We start from the raw sequence: 18575 nt of genomic DNA, 5'->3' as shown, positions 1-18575 counted from the left end.
GGAGTGGCGGTGAGAGGAGCGCCAGACCTCCAGCAACTCCCGGCGCCGCTCCCGCAAGGCCTTCGGGGCCATGGCACGGCAGTCCCGACAGTCCCGTGAGTCATGGTTGGTCTCCAGGATGTAGAGGCAGACATCATGGTGGTCCGCCACCAACATATTACAGCGGCACAACCCAAAAGACTTAAAGCCGGGCATCCCTAGGTGCACCAGGAGAGAAGCAGACAAAGTCTCAAAAAAGTGTTCAAAAAATGACCGAGACGTGCTCAATCCGGATCTGCGCTTTCGGCGCGGACAAAGAAAGAACTGACGTCAGCGTGCATGGGTGGCACCTAAGTAGCCTCCTTGATGTCATCCCGGCGCTAACAACACCAGTGACGGGTTCGGAGCCGCACGGTACCACCTACTGGCGCGCAGGGGTACTGCTAAGCAGAAACCTTTCCGGATCCAGACTGACGCCTGGGGAATATTCTATGGTAAGGAATCGATCACTAACGTGTCTTTCAGATCTCTGCGTGCCACCCCCCCCCCCCCCCACACACACACACCAAAATGAATGTGTCTGTCTGTAATGCAACTGGTGCTCATGTAAAGCAAAATGTGGGGTAAAGTGTACAGTATTTATGCAGTAATAAGGTCAAAATGTAAAACAACAAAAACCCAAAACTGAATAAGAAACGGAGGACAATTTAATAAACAAAATGACAACTAAAATGACAAAAAAACAATAAGGGGGAACCAAAGATAATAACAGTGTAGGTTTTAAATAGAAATATCACCAAAAAGCACAGAGCACCAATGTTAGCCAATGGTTGTGGTAGATCTGCGTCCAATCCACCCCAGGAGAAAATTTCTTACGCCCCCAAGGACCACAGGGGAAGCTCACAGTGTGTCAGGCAACTGCTGCGTCCAGTCCAGGATCAGTGGCCACTGGTCAGCTGAAAACGTCAAGGAAAAGGCCTCTAGTAACTTGTTGTCTCCCTGTAGCCAACTGGAGGTCAGCCAACTAACAGGGGAACCCATAGCTTTGTCCTTGGTGCAAGATGGAGCAGGTCCAGTCTTTCATGACTCCTCTCAAGTCACAGACAGCAGGTCTAGTCCTCTCCTGACCTACAGCACTACTAGAAGGTGTTCTGAAGTGGGTGCCTGGAGATGCCAAATGTATTACTTGGTACGAGCTAGTGGGAGGGGGGACTACAGGCCCCTCTCTAAACAATGGGTTAAAAGTTCCCAGTGCCAATCATTCCCACTTTTTTCTGAAGTTCCTTTAAGCCTTATTTAAACAGGCCAAAAAATGCAATGTGTCAGAGCATTTTCAAGATGGTGAACGCTGTCACACTAAACTTGGGCTCTGAGGGCTGGTTGTAATATGGTTATTCTAGAGAGCTATCACATAAAACACTAAAGTCCAGATAGGGGCAGGTCCTGTATGGACAGTAAACCACGATACAGATGTTTGTAGGTCCAAACAAGGGTCCTTCAGCAACCAGATAGTGGATACACAAGCACTGTCTTAACATCCTATTCTATCCCTTTCATGTGAACACCAAGGCTATATGTGCACCAGCCGACCTGTTGAGCAGGATTTGACACAGTAGTTTAAACTTTATTCAGGTTTACTACATACCACAGGTGTACCTGCCACAATGAAAATAGCCTTTAGGGCTTAGTCACTTTAAGGACAAGTTAATATTAACATTCTACATGTTCCACTTTTAAATACAAAGGATCCTGACTTGTGGACTACAAGGCTTACAAGGTGACTTGCTAAAATGTTAAAGGGAGGTTGTTACCTGTCAAAAAAGGTTATTTTAACTGGTTGCAGTTCATGTTTTGCACTGTTAAAATAAGGTTACAGCGGTAGGCCTGAAGCCATGTTTTAACTGCCAATATTGTTGTACCCACAATAGGAGCTTCAGTTCAGTAGTGCCACTAAACTTCCAGCACTTTGGTACACTTTGTACCATATTGTATGAACGTATAGGTAAGTTAAATTTACCTGCAAAGCGACCAGTCAGCCACCACTACCGAAAATGGGTCAAAAAGCATAAATTAAAATAGAGAACATGTGGTCTTTTATGCCAGCCAGTAGAGAAAATGTGCCACCAGTGGAACTAGCCTAAAGAGGTCAGAAAATAGGTAATTGAAAGGAAATAATAGGGAAAATAGGTGCAGAAGGGAAGAAGGGCAATTCACTGATTTCCTCTAAAACTACAACAGTTGGCCTTCCAGATACAGGAGTGACTGGGAAAAATTATGTTTTATAGTAGCATGTGACAAATTGCTATGAAAAAGTGACAAGGTACTCTGGAATTCAGAATTTGCACATAGTGCAAATCCCAAGAAAATGCACACTAACTTTAAGCTTTAAAGTGAACTTATTTTGTGTTGCACTCACTTGTTTGCACCCAAGAAGTAACCGCCATGGGATCCCTGACCGTAATCGAGTTGAAGATCCTGTTAAATAGAAAATTGAGAAGTACCAGTTAGAATGTTACCCTGATATCAAACAAAATAAATTAATAACAAGAATAGTGTGAATGTTCTATTAATTATTGCTTCATTAAACTTCAGGACTTTTTATTTTAATTCAGCAACAAGCTCCAACAGTACATGCTACAAACTGAGACAGACCGAACACAATCCAGATACTTAGTCACATTCTAGTTAGCCTCTGCTTTCCCTGTGAGATGTGAACCTCAAGCACAAAACATGTGAGGCTTAGCAAATATTTACTGAATGGGACATTAGACATTTCATTGGATTATCATTGTGGTATAAAAACTAGTGTAACAAATAAAATAACTAGCGATTTTGAGGTGGGGAAGAGTCTGATTCATGCCATATTTGGATTCAATGTATGTAAATGTTTACTAATCTGGATATCATAAAAATGTGGCACTGAGCCAGCCCTCCTGGAACTCCAATGTATTTTTCTCACTATAGTCCTACATTGTCAATTCCATTTATTTAGTCATAAATAATGCTATATAATTTTCTTTCTAGCCTAGTGTGAACTAAATATAAAACTATAGCACACTAACTTGGTCGCTAGAATACAATGTGAACTGTACATGTCCAGGGCCTTTTAATCCTAGTAGGTTGAAAGATAATTTAAATGTAAAAATAGTACAAATACAAAACATGACAAATGGAATGCAAATGAATTTCTACCCAAAGACTTTTAGGCACAAGCAACCAAAAATACTAATTTAGAAACCTATTTTCTTTAAGTAACTGTGAGTTCCTCAATTTATGTCACGTACATCTGGAGCAAGTCACACTTACATTAAAATATACTTTGTAAATGTGACCTAAATTGCCTTATCCCCATCATCTCTGTAGTAACCTATGCTTGTTAATCTGAATGTTAAGCCTGATGCACACCTAACACTCACATCAGGTAAAGGATTGCATACATTCAGTATTACAAGTAGCTGAAAAAATCTGATAAAGTGTAAACGTTCAATATTAAAAGTGTGATAAAGTCAAAAAGCCTACTAAAGTAGCAATAATAGGCCCAGCATTAGAAAGGGAGATAATTGGTACTCCACTACGAAAGGGAGACTGATCACAGATTTTTGAAGAGATTGTACCCAACAACTGGAGTTAAGGGTACCTTAAGAACTATCTACCTACTAAAGTATAAATTTGTCATTGCAAGGTTATAATAGTGAGGGGGATTATCAAGAATAACGACTTTTTGACGTTGGATCGCAACACCTATGAATTCCCATACCAATAAAAGGACACATTAGAAAACATTCATTTGCCCTGAAAGTAGGTTCAAGAGAAAGACTGTTGGGAATTGAGGCCCTGAAGCCTATCCTATGAAAGACTTTTTTTTTTATTAAGGATCAATTTCAGCTGTTCCTATGATGCTCAGTTATTGCTTAAATTATCATAAAAAAGTTATTTGGGAGGCCCTTTATAAAGTCTGCAAAAACACTAAGGGGCTGATATAGAATTCTGCCGATGGGTTACTCCGCCACAACAGAGATGAATATATCGTCCGCCGAAATATAAACCCCATTACATCCCATGGGATTTATATTTTCGCGGACCTGATATCCATCACTGTTCTAAAAGAGTGACCTATCCGCCGAGTTCTAAATCAGTCCCTAAATCACCAAGAAACATACTGGGGGCAACACCTTCAGAACAAAGGGCAGAACCTTGAATGCATATAGCGAAAAGTCCAGATTGATCTTCTAGGATGGGTTCTAGCTTAAAACACTTAAAAAACAGGATCTGGGGCCAGATGTAGGTAATTCTATTTTACCGACTCATAAATACCGAATTTTACCGATTCGGTATTTATGAATCGGTAAAATAGAAGTACCGAGATGTAGGTAAATCCAGATGTGGATTTACCGAATCTGTAAAAGTCGGTATTTACCGATTCGGTAAATACCGACCGGTAATGCCCATTCATTCCTATGGGCTTTGAAGCCCATAGGAATGAATGGGCATTACCGATTCGGTATTTACCGATTCGGGAAAAATACCGAATTTCTCAAGGGTGCAGGGGGTGTCACTTTGACACCCTCTAGCACCCCCAAAACAGGTTCGGGTGCCATGTGGCAGGCATACCTGCCCTAAGGGCAGGTCTGCCTGTCATATTGCACAGGTGTGCATGCACACATGTGCATGCACACCGGAATCGGTATTTTACCATCAAATTGATTTTGATGGTAAAATACCGATTCTGTAATGCTTGTGGGACTCTGAAGAGTCCCACCTACATATCAAATTTACCGAATCGGTAAAAATACCGATTCGGTATTTTACAGAATCGGTAAATTTACCGATCGGTAAATTTACCGATTCTGTAAAAATCTGCCCCTACATCTCAAATTCCATTTACCGGTCGGTAATGCCCGAATTCGGCCGTTACCGACCGGTAAATGCCTACCTACATCTGGCCCTTAGTTGCCTAACGGGAGGTGCTAGGAGCATGGATTGAATGCAATGTACACATTCACACTATTCAGTCAATGGAGGAAAAGGTGAGTAGATTAAATTGAACAATGACCAATTAAAAATCTTCTGGCATACATGTAAATTATGAAGCGTACTGAAAAATGCCTGTGTGAAGTGTATAAAACTACAGAGAACCAATATGAGTTATAATGGAAAACACAAATACAACAACAGAAACCCTGAAGAGTGAAGTTAGCGGAAACAGAATAATGACCATTCAATGGTTGGCTACATAGCTGAAGTGTTAACATGGCAGGGATAAGGCTTTCTGGGGCACAGTACCATTCAGACCTTGGAGAAATGGAAGGCACATATCAACATTTGTGGAGCTGAAAATAGTTTGCCATTGTTTCACCTTCCTCAAGCTTTCATTGTTGTATCCTTATTGCAGAAGTTGATTGCAGAGTACAGAGTTGTCCTTGCTTTCCAAACTATTAATGTTACACTCTTTTCATCTAGTCCTAATCTAATCTCCTTAGTCTGTGTATTGGGGGCTGCTTTCCACAAATTTCAGTTCCTGCTCGCTAGTGATCCTGCCCTGGCCTAAGATGAGGGTATTAAAGCTAAAGATTTATATACCATGCTGATGATGGCACACTTCATTAGTTTGCACAAGGTCTGACAACAACTAATCGTTGGCTATCACTGTATATAATTCCATAATATTATTCTGCAAGCTTACACATTTTGAAGGCAATGCTTATGTTACTAATTAACTTAGTGGCACCAGTTTGGGAAAGTATGTCACAATACTGTTTCACTTTCTTATTTAGATTATTATAACCTTGTGTGTAAAAAGATCTATTTTTTGCACTCTTTTAGCCTTTCTTATTTTATGGCCTGAAATGTTTGTTTTGCAACATAAATACTTTGCTGCTACAGTCCTAATCCATGTACAAGTAATTTAGTTAAATCAACAGATTATGGACCCATACATTAAATCAAGTGAATTCATATGAAATAATTGCCCTTAGGCATCCCCTTGTTTTACACAAGTTCAAACACAGTAATGCCAATTCAGGTCTTTCATCATTCAAAGGATGGCAAATGGAGAACAAATAAATTGAGTAATCGTAACCAGTGTTATTTGCAGCGCTAGAAATGTCAGGTGTGTGGCATGAAGTGCTACCAAAATACTTAAACTATTTGTTAAAAACAAGGACTGACTAAACGAAAGGAACCAGACTTGTACTGATCTGGGGAATGGCACTAGTAGAAGATGCCCTTCTAGTTTATACCTTGATACAAAGACCTTCATATAATCTACTGACCACAACGTAATGAAATGAGGCAATTCAATAAGTGGATGAGCTTGCGGGAGAACATACTTAAATTGCTACAATGTTCTTTTCAAACACAGAAGAGTAGATCTACACTACATACAATATGGCTATGGGTACTATAAAGGTTGGGATCCAAGCAGTGAAGACACACCTTCAGCAACTTGCTGAGATGTACTTTCTAATCATTTCCTGTACTGAGGAGAGAATCAATATTGCTCTATCTCCATCACAGCTCCTCACTTCCTCCACAAGTGGAAGAAATAGTCTGTTTAGCAGAGGCGAGTAATATGTTGGGTTCATAAGAAATATTAGACGTTGCTGACGTATCAGACACTTCTGGAACGGCAATCATAATGCTACTCCATTTGAAAGAATAAGGAAGAGCTGATTGGAGAAATGTCCCTCTTAATCATTGGAATCACAACATCAGATTGTAAAGGTACGGAGACACAGTAATTGGAGCGAAACTAATATTAGGAAATTTGGATTCCATTAAACATTTGGTGACATTATTTTTAAGAAATCTACTTGTGATCTGAATTACTGCAATAGATGATGAGAACTCAATCCAAATTATATTTTTTATTTAATTGCTCTATACAGCACTGGGCATTTAGTGTTGACATGAGTGACACTGAAGCACCAAATACAATGCCATGATTGTCTGTTTTATACATCACCTTCTTGCGGATGCTGCAACGGTTAAAAACGTTGCTCATAATGAGGAAGTTGTTGTTTCGAGTTTAATTTAAATGTGAGCAGCTGCTGCAGATTCCAAAATACTTGTCCTGAGATAGAGCAGTTGGCGCAAGAGATTGCTGTGCTGTGTTTTGACATGCAGGAAACTTGTATTTAAAAGGCAACACTGCGTCTTTACAGAGTGGTGACTGGGATGGTGCCAAAAAATTGCAAGAATCTATGTGTATTCACCAAAGAAATGAGATTTTAACCAACTCCAAGCGAGCATATTTTTATATTTGACTAAAGAACGGGGAGAGCAGTTTTATGCTGCCAAAGACTAATATGCAAGTTCCATGCCTTAAATAACTGCAGATTTTATGAGGATGCAGCTGTAGGAAAGCGGCCCTTTTTGCATGGTTTCCAGCACTTTTTTGCCAAACTGTTGATGTACTTTGACTGAGCGTACGCCCTAGGTTCCTGTCATCTAGGTACTGAGGGCCTATGTTCTTTCCCTAAACTGCATTGATACAAACCCCAATTTGCACTCTTTGGCCACATGTTAGTCCCATGTAAATGGTACCATAGGTACCAAGAGCACTGCTTTCCAGGGAAGGGCACTGAGGGCTGCAGCACTTATTGTGTCACACTTAGAGACCCTGTACCTATTCACACACACTGTCATTACAGGCTGCGTGTTTTGGTGCAGAACAAAGTGAGGAATCGACATGACACACATCCATGTGTGCCATGCCTATAATCTACTGACCTGGCACAGGTTGTTGTATGGCGTTTTAGGATCCGAGCAAAATTTTCCAATTCATGCCCTTATATAGGTACAATTCACATTGCCCTAATATAGGCATAGAAATCATAACCTTATTTAGACATAGCCCATGCAGTCCCGATACAGGCATGGCTACTTCCACCCGTTCCAAAAAGCCACAAAGATTTCTTAGAAAAATCGGCATAAGCAGTCAGGGACATCCCCTTGCTTGAATATTGATTTGTCCAAGAACTCATGGAGTTTTCAAAGAACTACCATTGACTTGGGTTTCTTCAATGACGTTATAATCCAGCTGATCAAGAAGCTGTCTTTTCTCTCGCTGAGAATCCAGCTCCAGTGTTTCAAAGCTCCCCTTGCAGAATGTTGGGAAATTGAGTTCCCAGACAAGAGATACCAGACGTCCTTCATTCTAAAACCAAGGTACGGAGCGGATTAGACCCCAAGAGAAATCTTGGATAGATTCTTGGCAAAGAAACTAATCCTATGCTACACCACCCTTACTTCTTCCCTTGTACTAGACTCAGGTTAGGTACATCGGGGTAGGCGTATTTTAGAAACACCAGTTGAGTACTTTTAGCCTTTGTTATTTGTGTATGTATTTATCTATGGCTTAGAAACCATACAAAGCTTTTACAGTATTATTTTATAATACTCTTCACGCTGTACGCATTATACTTTGCAGCCTGTATTACGATTTTAGCAGTTCACTTTTCTTGCATGAGAAAGAAGACTGTTCAATAAATCCCTTGTATTGACAACGCCCATCTCTCTATTTCTCTGCACCTCTGATGAAACAAAGCATGCACGATTGACTCAGTAAAATATCTATCTATTGTTTCAACGACTCTGAAGATACGTTTATTCTTGGGGAAACAAAGTTGTCATGTTTATGCGGTTGTCAGAAACTAATCCCTTCTTGTTTATTCGAGAAAGTTTCTAGTGACCTCTGAGCTAGCTGGCACTCACAATTAAGTTTAATATATTCAATAGAAACCTAGTAGACATAAGTCCTACGTCAAATCTATAGGATATATTATTCCAATGCGTAGAGCCTATTGGGAATATAGGAACTACACTACAAGGTAAACCACCCCTCTAGCTGGGTGCACTATACCAGTGGTGAGGGTATAGGTGCATGAGCCCTGTACCCCTACAGTTTCTAAGTCAATTCTTAGAAATTGTAAGTGCAGTAATGACATAAAGAGTATATGGCGCTGGGAGTTCGTCATTACAAACTCCACAGCACCATAATGGTTTTACGGAAAACTGGGAAGTTTAGTATCAAACTTCTCAGCACAATACACACACCTGATCCCAGTGTGGGATTTAATGAAAAATGCACTCAGAGGGTATGTTAGAGATGCTCCCTGAAAAACAACCTAACTCTAGTGTCCTGACTGAGTGGCTGCTCGCCAGCTGCCACCACCAGACATGGTTCTGGACCCCTGGGTCGAGACCCTGGTGCTCTCGGGGGTCTGAAACAATGCACATCCTGGGATGAGGTGCCAAGCCTCCTTCCCCAGGATGGGCAGGGTCCACGAAGGGGAAGCTTCAAAGGCTTGACCCCAGGCATTTGCTGCTTCTAGCAACTGGGCCCCACCGGTTCTGCCCCCCACTTTGGATGGGAGAATCAGCAGGAAAACCAAGTGAGGAAAGAAGGTGAGCTTACCTTTGCCAATCTCACCCCTCAGGTGGTGGAGGAGAGGTGAAGCACAACTCTCAGTCCCCTCCATCTTATAGATGGTGGGACCCAGCCAGAGAGAGAGTGAGAGAGACATATGCCCCCCCTCCGACTTGAGGGTGGCATAACAGGGGGTGTACCCACCCCAAGGAAGGGGCCCACTGGTAAGACATGTACCTACCAGTAATGCCCCTACATTTAGCATTTTGCGGCAACCCTGAACCTTGCCTCGTCAGACAAGAGAGAAGAAGGACCAAATAACTAAGAAGAGGGGAACACCCACTGACATGGCCCCAGCCCTACTGGCCTCTCCCCACCTGAAGCCTGCTCCAGCGAAATCCCGGAATGTTCTGCAGTCAGCAGCCCTCAAGAACCCGGAGTATCTGCCCTGTCTTCCAAAACCAAGACTTTGTCTCCCGTGAGCACCAGATTTGCTCACCCACACACTCTGGCTCCGGCCAAATCCACGAGTCAGCACCACTCTGCATCCGACGCCCACAGCCCGAGTGGCCCAACACCACCAGGAGGTTTTCCCTGGCGATCCTGACCTGAGATCTGGTGATCTCTAACCTGCCTCGAATCTCCAATCAACGCCGGCAGCCCCTTTCTGGAGGATTTCCCCCGACCGCGACCAGAGCCGGTACGAAAACACAACGCCTAAAGACACCCCTGCACCCAACATCCCACGGCCTTGTGTGGCCCAACCAATGGTGTCCCAGCATCCACAGGCATTGAACTTACCTCTACAAACGGTGGTCGCCTCCAGAAGATCTTCGTCCACGAGGCAGCAGCCTTTGTTGCAACTGGAGAATCCCCAATGAAACCAACTGGGCACCCAACACCAAACCAGCACCCAGTTGCCCCTGTGCCTCTGTGGCTGCACTTTGTTTGCTAAATCGTGGCACCCTTTGCCATGAGCCTAATGCCAGGAGCTTTGCTCCCACAACCTTGTGGCCTGCTTGTGAGCAGCCACCAACAGGAGGCCTCCTATGCCCCATTGGATAACATTGGGCTTCAGCACTCTGCAACAAGCCGCCCTAGTGCCACTGAGGGTGCTGTGAGAGTGTGTCCTTGACTCTGGGGTAACCCCAGTTCTAACACCAGAAACCCAATTCCCACAACCAAGTACTTACCTTTTATATGGGGTTATGTGGCCCGTAGATACATTGTCGACATTGCTAAGTTAGCATGAGTTGTGCTTGCCCTATGCTGCTGCTTTTGCTCACGCGTCTGCTAAGTTTGTTTTTGCGACACTTTGCCTCTTCCCCGTACATGATAACAGATTGTTTTTCACATTCTCAGCTTTCCCTTCAATTCTGTCTGAACATAATGTGCAAGGTCGATCAACAATGTCTCTTGTTATTCTGTTCTGGTCAGTCCCTATTACCTAGACAAAACATGTTACCAACAGCTGCAATATGCAAGAATCGTGCTTTGATATAGTGTTGTTGCATGCTTTTGAAACACACTCAAAGAAAGCCGTTCCATGGACCAAAGCTCTTCTGTTTTAATGATGTAAACCTTTGTGTTTAAGCTTTCAGGTAGGGAGTCTGCTAACAACGCCTAGAGATCTTCTGTTGTATAAAATAACTTCTTACTGCCAAGGGGAGGGTTTATTTTGCCTTTTTCACAGTCTTAATAAAATGACAACTATTTTGTATTCTATGGTATTGTAACAATGCTGATGATGCTAGCTTTATACATTTTGCTGCGGGTCGTGGTTCGCATACTGTTTTATGAATCACTACAGTCAAAATAAACATTTTAAACTTATTTAGTGACTCTGATTATTCTTAATAGGGACGAGTACGAGAGCGAAAGATTGTGTTGTTCCTACGACTTTGAGGTGAGTCGGGAGTGCTCGTGTTCTGGGTTGTATAAACATTCGTAGCTTCTTGATATTTGAAGGAGAAAAATTATATATATTAATAATGTGGTAGGCGGTACACCCCTATTTACTGAGGTCCTGTTTTCTTCTGCATAGTTCTGTGTATGACCAGAATCCCCGCAACATACCTGTAAACCGATAACTCCATTTCCTCCCATAGGTTTGCACTGACTGCTTTTCCTGAAAATTATTGTGTGTGGAGTTGGTTTGTATGGAACACTAAGAAACTGCAAATATACAAAAACTGCTTTACTTACCTTTTCTCTAGGAAATCTCCCACTGTGATACATAGGCATATCACACTGAGTGGAGAAAGTGATCCATAAAGTAATCTGTAAAGTAATCATAAGTAATCTAACAGTAACTTCAACTGTATTTAAAGTATTTACAAACCTGTAACAAAGTAATTTTCATTCAGCTTGCTTGTATTGTTCAACCTGCCTTGAAAAGTACCATTTACACTTACCTGTCCAGGCTTGCTTGGTTCTAGAAAATAAATATAACTAAATAATATTTGTATACAAACAAATTGGTCTGAGTTCAGTCTTTGACAGTGTGATATTATTTCTTGCCTGAGTGTGTACAATAAAGGCTTAGCACTACCCTCTGATAAAGCCTTACTACTCGCCCACACTACCACAAATTGAGAGTAAGGTAGTATCTACTTATCTGCCTACCTTTAGGGTTCCACTGAACTCTGTGCACACTATACCTTACTTTGGTATAGTATATACAGAGCCAGCTTCCTACAGCAGCACAATATTTATCACCTGTATGCTGCGATGACTGAATTGAGGATAGCAGTGTTTAAATAGTCCTTGCAAATGCAGAATTTCCAGCGCGGCACGATTACGATATGCTCCATCTTGGTATTCAGCTCTGTTTTGGAGTGACGCAGATGCTTCGCCACAGTGAATGACGTGAAGCAGCAAAGGATCATGTGAAAGACAGCATCATCTTGAATCGGGACGCAATCACAACATGCAGCATTGGCGTTTTGGGGAGTACAAGGGAATCACACGCACTATTGTACTGAAGCTTTAACTATCTGGAAGCAATTGTGTGTGCAGCATCAATGATTATTAATTACAGACGCTTCAACTTTTGGAAATCTTGGATACGTTGTTTTATTAGTGAAGGTTAACCTGTGCAAGTCATCACTGACAATGGGGTACAACTTGTATATGGCAAGGCTAATGCGTACTTTAATAGGATTGGTGTAAAACATCGTATCACTTCTGCATACAATCCTAGAAGTAATAGTATGATCGAGAGATCTAACAGGATGTTGAAAGCAGCTAATCAGTAAGTCGTGTGAAATAATGGTGGTTGAGAAACAGAGATATTTAGGGCAGTATAGATGTATTGAACCACAGAAAATGATACGGCAGGATGCTCTCCTTTTGAGGTAATGAGAGGCAGGCAACCCCCAAGTGGGGAGATGGGGGATGCTGGTGTGTCTGTGAACAATGACGGGTGTGTATCAGATGTAAACAGAAATAAAGACTCAGAAAGTAATTGCAGTACAAATGTGAATGCAAATAAAAGAGCCAGGAAAAGTCCCAAATGGATGTCAGATTATGTTTGTGAGGAAGAGGATTGGATGAGCAGTTGAATTATAGGGCACTGTAGACCTTAGGGTATTAAATTGTTGATTCCTTGCAATTGGTGTAATTATTATAATATATGTTGAGACCTTATAGCATTATTTTGTCTTAATTCATTGCAATGTTTTAGTTATTACTTTACAGTAGGCATTTTAAAATTTCTATTCTCTTAGTTAATTCTTCAGTTACTTTTTAAATCTTATCGCTTTATGTGTTATTGGATATAGTTCTGTTTTTATTTAACTAACAGGGGAAGATGTGTCATGTTGAGTTTACTTTAAATGTGACCTACTGCTGCAGATTCCAGAATGCTTGTGCTGCAATTGAGCAGTTGAAAGCTGCAGATTGAAGTTAGATGTACGCTCTTGCTGTGAGGTGTTCTGACATGCGATAACATTTTATTGACGACACTCTGTCTTTACAGAAGTTTAAAACTATAAAACACCTATCAAATATGAAGTTTGCTGCTGGGAAGATGAGGCATTGTTCAAAATTAATTCTACAGTATCGATTCTAGAATGGAGAAAAGAAACTGTAGAGCATTGTGTGACGCAGCATGATTTATGCACTCTCTGTGGACACAATCAGTGAACACTGCATGACAGTAGTGTATGTTTTGGGCACAGATTTGGTGCCAACCGATTCAATGACACAGATGAAACAATCTTTGGATTATTAGGCTCTGAGCGGGACATTTCAAAGATTATGCCTCTGTGGTGGGTGTAGTATCCAATGGAAACTGTTAGTTCACTGTAGGAACAGAATATGCTGTTTTCACCTAGTAATAGTTGCCAACACCGATGCCCCAAAACTGACAGGCAGCAGGGTGCCTGCAATTATGTTTGCAGATGACACCCTGCTGCTGTCCAAATCCCCGATGGGCATTCAACGTGTCCTGGACGGATTCTTACAGTTCTGCTCAGAGCGAGGACTTGAAATTAACCCACAAAAAACCAAATATATGATTTTAAATCCTAACCCCCATAATCGAGCCCCACCTAGGCTAGGCACAGTTCAATTAGAACGAGTACATACTATTGAATACTTGGGGATCACTCTCAACGAACATCTAACGTGGGCGTCTCACCAGACAAAAGTGACCATCAAACTGGCTCAGTTGGCGTGTGGCACCATGCGACTGGCGAATAAATCTCCCTACCGGCCACTTACCCCAATTATTCACATTTACAAAACTCAAGCCCGGGCGGGCGTCATATACGGGGGCGAGCTGTGGGGACACACTCAATCCTCTAAATTACAATCAACTGAAAATAAATTTCTGAGACAGATTCTAGCCCTCCCACAGAGCACTCCACTTCTTCCCCTTAGATTGGACTTGGGAATCCGACCAGTAACGGAGGAGTTGGGTCTTAAACCCCTGACATTCTGGAGGCGTTTATGGAGTAGCCCAGATCTTATAAACTATAGAACTGAGCTACAGGAATTCCTGCAGTTACACAATGCCGGGAGAATTCCGTGGTTGATTTATATTAAGGGAATGCTGGAGGATATTGGTATTCCGGAACTATGGTCGGATCCTATAAACACCTGCCCAAAGATTCCAAAAAAGGAACTTGTGAGAGCCTATCAAGATCTGAAGCTCACCAGAGCCATGGATGGTACACGAGAGGGATCTTTGACCCATTTGTTCAAAAAAGCTAAAGACTCATATCTTCTTGAAAGTGCTTTAGACGCCATGTCTCCCGTTCTAACGAGGAAATTATTTCTCCAATGGAGATATGGAATTCTTCCCTTAGCATCATTCACCGCGTCCTGGTCTTGCCCCCCCTCAACAGAAACTTGTCCGGTATGTGCACATCCAAAGGAGAATGATGTTCATGTAGTTTTCTTCTGCAAGGGCTATGAGAGGAGCAGGAAATACTGGCTAGTCCCCTTACTCAGAAATTTGGGATTTAGATCCTTCCAAACTGCCTACAGAGTTTTAAAAACAGACCTATCCTCTACTGTGGTTTTTGCCCTGTCTAAATTTCTGACTTCTATGTGGTTCACTCGAAGCCGATGGGTAAAAAGGCTTGTATAAAAGATTTGTTGATTTATGATAGATTGAAATCCCGGCACTTACTCTATCACTTTTTTAATTTTCTAATCACGCGATCACCACTGTTGTTTAATACTTTTTAAATTTTGTATAAATGCAATGCATCTTTTATGATCTGTGATCGAAATAAAGATTTCTTGAAATGAAATGAAATGAAACCCAATTTAACAAATACTGCATAGTAAATAAGGATCAGAAGTTAAGAAATGTAACATAATAAGTGATGCAGTAGTAAAATGAGTGTGGTCAGCCCTATCCTCAACCACAGAGAAATAACAAACATTGGCATAGCCAATAGGTCTCGCCTTTGGGACCTTATAAGTATTTAGCTATGCAGCATATTAGCCTGGGTACTACAACATCTACTGTTACTTCAAGGGCCATTGGTGAACAGCCACACACGCCCAAAGAAAATATTTGCTTAGGATTATACAGTGTAGGCAAGCAGGTACGCCAGTATTGATTCCAGTGGAGCCTCAGTATGAAAAAACTAGACACAGAGATATCATACCCAACTCAGGGCCCCCATACCCAACTACCAAGCCAATATTGTATTTATTTAGGTGATGTCACACCCCAAACTCCCCCCCACCCGAAGCAACGCCTCAGCACAATGGGCACTTATATTACATGCCCCACCGTTGGGACTGTGTTATCTACACCATTAACATGCCTTTCTGCTGCCCATACATCTCTGAGGGACAATATCCACGATTTGCACGTTCTTGTGCAATCCACATTTACTTATGTGTTCATTTATGTATTTAGTACATGCATGTACTCAAGGCTTCGTTGAGGTTCAGTGTGCATGATAGGTACAATCTTGTACAAACTATGTATATTTATTTATGACTCTTTTAAACACACGTACATTAGGCTTCATGATGCTAACAAAGCAAGGATGCAGATACCCCTGTTCTTTCTCCCTCTCTCACCATCCTTTAACACACTAAAGATAATTTCAGTTTCATGTTCTAATGCAATTAACTTCATGCAGCACATGTTGCATTGTTGATCACACTGCACCCCTCCCCTTTGAGCGATCCTGAAGGGGCGGGGCTTTGACTGACTTCCTTTATACAGGGTACCGCGGATCTCAGTGACATCCAGCAGTAGGGTGGCATCACCAGTGCAATGGTATTTACAAAAGCACAGCAGCCTGCAGTCAGGTTCTGCCTCTTCAAGCCTCATTTAGACTTCTGCTCTAAGTAAGTGGTAATACCCAGAATAGGACCACCATATGACGGACAGTATTAAGAATAATTAGGGTATTCTACACATTGATTGGGAAGCGCTTGCTCAAATGACTTCAACTACTAATTTTCCACAGGACCGGAGAGAAGAACAAGTTACTTACCTTTGGTAACGTTTTTTCTGGTGGATACAGTATGTGCCTGTGGATTCCTCACCTTTTGAATCTCCACTGCGCCAGCATTCCACGGAAACCTTTTTTTAGCTCTCCCCTGTCGGCTAGGACGTCACAATGGCATGGCTCCGCTCCCGACTCCGTATGACGTCACCGGAGCCACAAGTAGACCTCGTCGGCATGCTGACATCAGTTACACCCATTTTTTTCCCGTGCCTATGAGGCGAACGAGTGGATCGACAACACAATTGGGGTATACACAGTATACAGCATATACATAAATACACACAGTATAAAGAAAAATAGGAAAAGCTAAAGAAACAAAGCAGTTTCTATAAACCAATAGCAAGGCAATCAAAAGACATAGGGAAACAACCATGTCAAATAACCCATAACTCCTTTGGTATACGAAGGTGGACAACAGGGAGGCGGGTGGGTCAGTGAGGAATCCCCAGGCAGATAATGTATCCACCACAAAAAGCATTACCGAAGGTAAGTAACTTGTTCTTCTGATGGATACATCTGTCTGTGGGTTTCTCACCTTCTGAATTGAATCCCACAGCAGTCCCACTCCCGGAGGAGGGTGTCCACCAACTCCTACCAAAAAATCCTGAAGCACCGAGCGTGCAAAATGGCCATCCCTCCTAACCTCCGAATCCAACAGTAATGCTTCGCAAAGGTGTGCAGGGAGGCCCAAGCTGCTGCCTTACAAATGTCAACAACAGGAACACCTCTAGACAAAGCAGAAGAAGACTTAGCTCTGGTGGAATGAGCTCTAATACCTTCAGGCGGTTCCTTCTTGGCCAACGCGTAGCAGATCTTGATGCACAAGATGATCCACCTGGAGAGAGTCCGCTTACGAACAGCCTTGCCATTCATACGTCTAACAAAGCCCACAAAGAGCTGATCGTCCAGTCTCAGATCCTTGGTTCTATCCAGATAGAAACGGACAGCTCTCTTAGGATCCAAGCGATGAAGTCTCTCCTCCTCCTAGGAAGGGTGAGGGGGAGAATAGAAGTAGGTAAGGTAATTGATTGCCCAAGATGGAAAAGAGTAACCACCTTAGGCAAGAAAGCAGTCCTAGTCCCGAGAACCATCTTTTCTGCATGAATGGTTAAAAACAGAGGATTGGAACTAAGAGCCTGAAGCTCACTTACCCTCCTGGCCAAGGTAATAGCGATCAGAAATACTGTATTGAAAGAGAGATGCCTCAACTGACAACTATGAAGAGGCTCAAACGGAGAACCCATAGGGAAAGAGAGTACAAGATTTAAATCCCACTGAGGCATAATGAAGGGAATGGGAGGAAACCTATTTAGCGAGGCCCTTAATGAACCTCATAACAACTGGAGATTTAAACAAAGATGGCTGGTCCAGCAAACAAAGGAAAGCAGACAGCCTACAAATAACCTTTAACTGTAGCCACAGCACAACCCTTCTGGACCAAGGATAGAGAGACACTCAGCACATCAGACACACGGGCCTTCAAAGGATCAACAGACCTCTCTCCACACCATTTCACAAATTTGGACCACTTGTAGGAATAAATAGATTTGGTGGAGTGTCTCCTGGAAGATAAAATAACGTCCACCACATAACGTCAGGTTGCCCCCTTTAATCTCCGGGCATGAAGGTGCAGGCTCTGGAGGTGGGGGTGTAGAACCTGCCTCTGCGACTGCAAGAGGAGATCTGCCCTGAGAGGGAGACGGAGAGGAGGGTGCGACGAGAGATGAAGTAGATCTGTGTACCTCGCCCTTCTTGGCTAATCCGGGGCAATAAATATGACTTGGGCCCGGTCTTGGTGAATTTCCCTCAGAAATCGTCAGCTCCCGTGGGCCGAGAGCTGACGAGCTCTGTGAGCACCTGCGCGCTGAGAGTGGCACTAACCCGGAGGAAACTGCGGCAGCACGTCCAGCGACCTATGAACATTTTCCCCACTGATGAAAGAGGAATCTAGAAACACGTGTCTGGGGATACACTTGAAAAGAATACTGGTACTGGCACTGGCCAACAAACTGTGAGAACTGTGTGTGAAGCGAATAACACTGAACCACATCGACCATGATGCATGAGGTAATTCAGCTGTGACGTGTCAGCAGGGTGCTCCAAATCCCTTTGACTGTTTAAGATGGCTCCCGTGGGCCGTGAGCTGACGAGCTCTGTGAGCACCTGCACGCTGAGAGTGGCACTAACCCTGAGGAAACTGCGGCAGCACGTCCAGCGACCTATGAACATTTTCCCCACTG

General features: G+C 42.6%; 1 protein-coding gene across 7 annotated transcripts in view; it reads right to left on the bottom strand.

Annotated features, from left to right (window-relative positions):
- Positions 1-18575, bottom strand: part of MAP4K3 (mitogen-activated protein kinase kinase kinase kinase 3) — a 1422157-nt gene that overhangs the window by 805663 nt on the left and 597919 nt on the right. For all 7 annotated transcript variants that reach the window (XM_078649063.1, XM_078649064.1, XM_078649058.1 and 4 more), the window contains one exon: positions 2396-2454. In XM_078649063.1, coding sequence (XP_078505189.1) covers positions 2396-2454 — 59 coding nt within the window. The remainder of the gene's footprint in view (positions 1-2395; positions 2455-18575) is intronic.

Source organism: Lissotriton helveticus, chromosome 6 (assembly GCF_964261635.1).
Source record: "Lissotriton helveticus chromosome 6, aLisHel1.1, whole genome shotgun sequence".
Classification (NCBI taxonomy): Eukaryota; Metazoa; Chordata; class Amphibia; order Caudata; family Salamandridae; genus Lissotriton; species Lissotriton helveticus.
This window is presented reverse-complemented; position numbering and strand designations above follow the sequence as displayed.